At 40.5% G+C, this 7,528-nt stretch overlaps 1 protein-coding gene across 2 annotated transcripts in view; it reads left to right on the top strand.

Annotated features, from left to right (window-relative positions):
* Nucleotides 1–7,180, top strand: part of DPYD (dihydropyrimidine dehydrogenase) — a 329,324-nt gene extending 322,144 nt beyond the window's left edge. For both annotated transcript variants that reach the window (XM_063165647.1, XM_063165648.1), the window contains exons 22-23: nucleotides 2,963–3,103; nucleotides 5,772–7,180. In XM_063165647.1, coding sequence (XP_063021717.1) covers nucleotides 2,963–3,103; nucleotides 5,772–5,942 — 312 coding nt within the window. In that variant the 3' untranslated portion in view covers nucleotides 5,943–7,180. The remainder of the gene's footprint in view (nucleotides 1–2,962; nucleotides 3,104–5,771) is intronic.
* Nucleotides 7,181–7,528: the final 348 nt, after the last annotated feature.

Here is a 7,528-nt window from a genome sequence, read left to right on the forward strand (position 1 = left end):
GTTTTGGGTTTTTTGGTTGTTTGTTTTTAAATTGCTGCTGCTAATGCATAAGCCAGAAAGAACACAGCTTGACTTTCAGAACCTGGCTTCTGTTTGCAGGTCTGGCAGTTGGCAAAAAAAAAAAAATTAATCTGTAAACTGTGCAAATTTGATCTGGAGGCCATTGAGCTATACCAAGTGTGGAATCCCATAGTGCCATTTTAGACAGTCGCTGCTTGGAGTGAAACTGCTTTAAACAGTGAAAGCTGATTATTTCTTGCTGCACTGTTTATTTTGTTCCAAGCATTTATGATTTGAGAAAACAAGAAGCTCTGAGATGCTGTAAAAGAGTGCACCTGCAGAACATCTTTTAAGTACCATTGCTTTTTTAGCCAATAATGTCTTGAAACTTTGCAAATGAATAAATATACAGTCTTTGTTTGAGATAAAGAAGTGATTAAAAGACACAACACCAATGAGTGTAAATGAGTAGTAAATCATTGACACAGTCTTTTGAAATCACTTTCAGGCCTCTGAAGTGCCATCATGCTCCCTATTTGGGATTCTAAGTCCCCAAAAGTGTATTTTTGTGAGCTGTGAGAAGTGAGGCTTTGTTAAAAATGCAGAAATCACCATGCCTTATGCATTGTTTTTGTTATTCCTTTGTAAGTTTGTAGCTGGAAAAATCAATTTTGATCATGTTGTTTCAAGCAACCATTTCCTGAGCTATCTAATGCTACCCTAAACCTTGGACTGTCTCCCCCATCTCTTCCAGCTGTTTCCCTGGAAGGGCATTAACCACCTCACTCCTTTCCCATTTAAAAAGCCTCTTCTAATTTCTAGCTTTGAATTTATTCATTGGCTGGCTTACAATCGTGTGCTCTTGTGCCAACATTTTCATTTAACTTAAAGAGCCCTTTTTCCTCCCTGATGTATATTTAGAGAGAGACTTTATATTCCTGCTCTGCCATCAGCTTCCTAGGCTAAACATCTTCTAAGGTTCTTGTTGTCTTCTCTCATAAGCAAGACACTCCATTCCGTGGTTACTGGAGTAGTACATCTCTGCAACCCACTTGAGCTCTGTGGGTTTTGTTAACATCCAAACAATATTTAAAGAATATAAATGTGAATCCAGAACCTCCCTGAGAAAATAACCTATGCTTTTTAAACATATGGCTTTTTAGACTAAAAGCTCTTCACTATCAGGAATCTCCCCCTGTTGGTACTTTTGCAACACAGGCAGGCAGTGGAAAGCCACTCAATTGTATCTTGTGCATGTTTTACATAATTTCTTTACATTCTTGAGCACACAACTCATACTTGCAGGCAATGTGGATTTGTGGCAGTGGAATGTTTGGGGGCTGTATACACACAAGAGAGGCTTGAGGATAGTTAGCATTGCTGGGGCCAGCAGATCACACAAAAACGTGTATTTTGAAACCTGTAGCAGGTGCAAAATTCAAGGCTTGTCAACAGACAAGCCTACATGAGAGCTGAAACAAACTGGAGCTGAAGTCTACCACTACAGTATTTCAGCTGACACAGAAGTCTGCAGACACCTGAAAACTGTTGTAAATTCAGTAAATCCATGAATGTTTCTGATTAAGAATTGGAAATGAAAAGATGGGAGTGTAAGCAGTTCCTAGATCATCACATTTGATTTAGTTGCCATAGTTCATCAGTGGAGTCACAGTAAAGGGCTTCGAGTTCAAGTCTGGTTCTAGTAAAATGCATTAGCTGAAACACTTCCATAGTAGTTAATTGACCTTTTACAGTAGTTTAAGCAAACAGATTTTACTTCAAATTTGCAGTGATTTTGGACCATGCACAAAATCAGCTTGCACAGCTCGAGTGATGAGTGTTAACTCATTAAGCTGTGATAACTTGCTCACAGTCATCTGTCCACACTCCTCATGCTGCCTTTAGCAATGTGCCATGGCTGTTTTATGCTGAAAGAGCATTAATGTTCTCTGCAGGTTGCTGAGAAGAACTGGAAGGCTTTTAGTATTGAATGAATGCAACCGAGGTATTTCACATGGCAGCAACTGTGGGGTTTGGCAGGGAGAAAACATTTGAGTTTCTGGAACAAGGAAATAGTACAATTTGCCAGTCTTTCTTCCTGGGCATAGGATTTGGTTGAATTTTCCAGCTCAACAGTCACTAGGTGAAACTTCATAGATGCTAATACTGCATCCAGTGAACAAAGAAATTTGTCTCTTTGCATAAAGATACTATTGTACAAGTGCTGAAGACCAGGTAGACCTCATTCTTTCAAACTAGTGCTGGGTTTTCAAGTTCTTAGCAGACTAGGAAGACAAGGTTGGACTCATTTCTGCATTTAATTTATGTAGCAGAGCTTTCCTTTTTGGTGTATGCTGTGCTGGCATACACCTTTTGCAGCACTGATGTGTAAGGTTGATGCAGAAAGTTCCTACTTGTGAAGTTAACAGATCTTGCAGGATTAGACCCAGAGCTTACTTCTGTGCAGTATTTGCAATAAATTGATGATCATGTCATTTGTGCACCTTACTAAAGAGAGAAGAGCTATTGTTGTTCTCTCTCAGTTTTTTCTTTCCTTGCTGTGAGTTCTTAAATCTGTGCTAGTGAGAAATGACCAAAGATGATCTGATTAGAACACGTGACTCCTGTGTTACATTCCATTTTGTTCCTTGAAGTTTCACCCAATCATGGCAAAACAACAGCACATGCAAAATCAAGTACTAAATGTGTAACCTATTTGTAGAACATGTTTGTACACAATGTGTATTTCTAGTACTGTTCAAAATGTGCCTGTATGGAAAATACTTTGTATTTTGCAGGGGGTATGAAGGTCAGTCATGTGGAAATTTATAAGAAAAATCCTAACCATCATCAAAATGCATGGCAAAATCTTCCTTGTTGAAGTACTGAGAGCTCTCCAGTGCAGCTGTGGAGACTGCCTAGGTATCTTATAAACGAGTCAATAACTTTTTTTTCCCCCTAGGATGTAATTGGAAAAGCACTGCAGTATATTGGAACATATGGTGATCTGTGCAACAGAGAGCAAGTTGTGGCTCTGATTGACGAGGAAATGTGTATCAACTGTGGCAAATGCTACATGACCTGTAATGATTCTGGCTACCAGGTAAGAGCACAGCTGTAATTAGCAGAAAGGCACCATGAGTTATCTTTCTGCTGCTGGGAAGAAAGAATTCAGCTTCTGTTAATGAGCAGGTGGTAAAAACAGATGCCCAAAATGTTGAATTCAAAGCCCATCATGCTCCCAGGCTCTGGCTCACAAACCCTGCCCAGGCAGGGCTGGTCCTGGGGGCTGCACAGCCCACGTCACTGTCACAGGGCCCTGGCTGCAGCTGGGGCTCTTTGTAAGCGGAAGAAATGAAGAAGCCCCAAGTTAAATGGCAGTAATGTAGCTCTTGATGGTTTTCAGGTTCATGAGAGAGAAAGAGAAGAACACATCCCTTCCCACCAAGTGGGAGACATGGGCTGGTCTTATTGCCAAATGTTTTTTAAGAAACCCAGTTCTTTTTCCCTCAGAGTAACCAAACTAATTCAGGTTTGAGGCAGATGGGGTTTTGTTTTGATCTTGAGTGAGTTACAAATCCTTTCTCCAGGATAACTGCCAGGGTTTTTTGAGCAGCAGGTTGAAGCTTGCAGAAATCATTGTGACCAGAAAATGGCCCAATTTTGAGCTGAGGCTCCTATTTGCAGCAAAGTATTTCTGATTGCTCAATATGGTAGCAAGCTGTATGAAATATATCAGCATGTCTAGGTGCCATTCCATGCCATGCACACTGGAGCTGATGGACTGGTCTGCAGTAAAAAAGACAGTACAGGAGGATTCATTTTCTTTAAGAAAATCAAAATATGGTCTAGCATAACTTTCATGGAATTCAATATGCAGCAAACAGTAATTTCTACATGGGTGTTTCCATACATCTTAGTCTGAGAAGAGCTTGTCAAAAACAAGTACTTTCATTGAACACCAAGTGTCCTCTGGACACTGTGAGTTTTTGTTTGTCTTGAATTCAGTCTAACCAATAATAGGTCTGATGACTTGAACTACATAAAGTCACAGAAAGAAGTCTTCCATTGCAAATCAATGGCATTTGAAACAAGTGTGTCAGAGCAAAGGTTTTTCCACTGATAAAAGAAAATTAATGGTGTTTTTTTCCAAAAATAGATTACTACAGTAGCCTTTTAACTGTCTGAATTTCTTCTTGACATTGCAATCTTCACCTTTCCCCTTACATCAGATTTATCAGGAGAATTGTATTTTTCATATAGCCCTTAGAGAGCAAAATATTGGATTTAGATTTAGTAAATTTTATTTTCTGTAACTGGAAATAAAAATCAGCACCAAAAGAACCAAAGTTTAAACCCCCAGAATGTTTTCTAAGCACAAAAAGAAAAATGAAAGAAAAATGTTTTTTCCTTATTTAATTAAGGAAATTGAAAAGAAATTAATTGAACAGAATTGCAAAGGAATTCTTAATTGCAAATAAATCAACAATAACCCCCCTCACCTTCAAAACAGCATCTGCTTTATGCTTCCCTTTGTTTCAGAAATATCCATGCTGCTCTACGCAGCTGTCACCTTGTATGACTCCAGCAGAAAAGCTTTCCTTAATTTAAAGTCAGCACTGTAGTCCTGACTTGCTCTGCCTCTTTGAACTCCCTTTCAAGATGTGCATTGTTGTTAGGGAGAGAGAAAGAAAGGAGTCCTCCTTAAATACTCACAAGCCAGAGCTCTCTTTGTGCTCAAGCTGAAGTAAAACTCAGAGATCCAGAGCAGTTAGTACAGACTCCGTGCCCTTGCTGGTTGCTACAGCAACTTCTGTGCCTTCCTAGTCCTGAAAGCCCAAATGCCTCAAATCTGCCTTAGGAGCCAACCCGCAGCAGCACCAGTACATCCCGTCACCCCCTGCCTCCCCCAGCGCTGACAGTGCTCAGGGAGATTTGCTAAGGCACTGCTTGTTTGTCAGAGTTCAACTTCCAGGTCTCATTTTCCCTCCTAAACTCTTCAAAGTGGATATTCAGTGTTGCTGGTGGTTTTTTAAATTTTTTCCTTCTCTAGTCTTGCTTCTTAGATATTGACATTTTGTGGTTTTGCGAAGCTTTTGTTTTTGCTTTTAACTGCCATTTCCATTACAACCAGGAGCTTATATCATTGAGACAGCAACTGTTATTTCATATTCAAATACACTTATCACCCTAATTGGTAATGAGGATTCACTGCATGGAACGTGAGAACTAAAGCATGCTCTGCCTGCCCCAAACTCTGATATTCTTTTCATAGATTTGCAAAGAAAAGTAATCACACGAGGCACAATAAGCTGTGTTTTTCTCTGTTTATTAATTAGATTGTTTATGCTGTGCTGAGAATGAAAGTCAAAAGAATGCCTTGTGATGGGCATTGTGCTGAAGCTGTGCAGGTGTGGTCTGGTGTCTCCTCTAAACCAATAACCCCAGCACATTGCTAGCTTAGGATATATCTCCTTTACATCAAGGAGAAATACCCTCTGAGAGTTTAAATATGTGGAGCAAACTCCTCCTTTTGTAACCAGCCCCTGTGGCCCGTGAGCTTTTGCCGAGGTGTAATTTGGCCCACCTCTCTAACTCCAGTGTCTGGAGAGGGGTTTTGCTCCCTGCCAGTGGAGCAGTTGCTGTAGCCGCGGTGCAGACTCACACCGAGGAGTCTCCCAGCGCTGCAGCGCAGGAGATGCCGACCCTGGGACGGGAGCAGCTCTGACCTTTCCGCGCGTGCCATCAGTAATGTCTGTTCCTGCTTGCAGGCCATCCAGTTTGATGCCGAGACGCACCTGCCCACGGTGAGTGACAGCTGCACGGGCTGCACCCTGTGTCTCAGCGTGTGCCCCGTCATCGACTGCATCCGCATGGTTCCCAGGACAACCCCCTACGAGCCCCGGCGCGGGCTGCCCTTGGCCGTGGGCCCCGCGCGCTGAGCCACGGCGCCTCGCCCCTCTGGGTGCCATTGATTGGCTTTAGCATTAGCCCCTGCACATCCTCTCCTATATAACACGTTATCCCCTCAGCTGGTACAGCCAACACGGCTTTCCAGTTATTATTTTTGCAACATTTAAGTTTTGAAATTACGGAAAGGTGATCGTGGCTGTCAGTTGTCCACTATTTGAAGTGTAACTTTCTTGTTTCCATTCATGCTGTGATTTCAAAACTTCTCTATAGTCTCTTTAATCTCTGTGTATTTTCTGGATGGAAATATAATTAAGAAAGCATTTTTAATGAACTACAAATCAATGTACAAGCTAACTCTAACTGTTTTCAAGGAGAGCATTTTGTAATTAAACATTACATTTAGTTTTAAAAGAGTTTCTTAGAAGATGTAATTAACTACATAGCATGCAAACAAAGCGATGCGGCTTCTATTTTTCTATAGACAGAAATGAAAGAGAGTTTAAAATAGGATTTAAGAACTGGATTAATCACTTTCAACTACTACAACATATGGTAGTGTATTTTTATAATCCTTTCTAATTCTTTTTCACACTAGTCACTTTATAGAATAAATTTGCTTTGCACTGACACATGCTGGACTCTTCAGATTTGTGTGTTGTATTTATGGGTGGTTTGATCATTACTTTCCCCACTCAGTGAACACTTATAACATCTTTGCAAACAGTTAAAATGGCTTATTAGGAAGTCCAGGTTGCATTTCAGGATTCTGAGAAGCAACAACATTTTTTGCTCCAAGCTCATCCTCTAAATAACTTTTTAATTGTGCCAATTAATGTTCCAGAATGTACACGTTTCAGGTCAGAGATCTGATTGCCTGCAAACGGACTACACACCCTGCAGGCTGTGTTTGCCAAACACAGACACACAGGGTAAACTGGCAAGGTGATTTCTCCCAGTGCTGTGTATAGTTCTAGCAGTTTTACAGCCAAAAATAACTACAGATTCATCTGTCTTACTAAACAGTATCTCAATTTTAATCCATTTTTCACTCACAGTAGGAACTTTCTAATATGAACATATTGCTGTCTGCTTTACTCCACTTAAGAATATAAAGCCTTTAGTTTCATAACAATAATAAATGATCTATCAGTTCAATTTCTTATACCATATATTGTGAGCAGCAAAAGCTTTGATTAAAAAGATACCCTGGCTTTTGTTTCTTGATTTATGAATTGAATGCTGAATTATAAATAAATGTTGAAACCAGCTTGGGTGTGTTTGTGATTTTTCTTTTTGCATTTACTAAACAGATTTTCTTTTGTAGAGCCTTGTCAGTTGGTGTTTCTAATCTCTAAGGTTCACTCCAGGAACCATTAATGAGTTAACTCACATGTACATTGTTCCATTGATTGCCTAGAGTGCAGAATGTATCATGCTCTTTGCCCCTCTCTGGCACCTCTTTGTCTGCCTGAGACTTGCCTTCCTTTTGCCTTCCCTCCCCACACACACAGTGTAAATTTGAACATTTTCAAGTGTCATTTCATTTAGTGTCCTTGCTCCACCAACACTGTTTTGCTGGTGCTCTGGGCTTGCTGGCAGGCTCAAGTCCAGTGTC

This window comes from Melospiza melodia, chromosome 11 (genome assembly GCF_035770615.1).
Source record: "Melospiza melodia melodia isolate bMelMel2 chromosome 11, bMelMel2.pri, whole genome shotgun sequence".
NCBI classification, from domain to species: Eukaryota; Metazoa; Chordata; class Aves; order Passeriformes; family Passerellidae; genus Melospiza; species Melospiza melodia.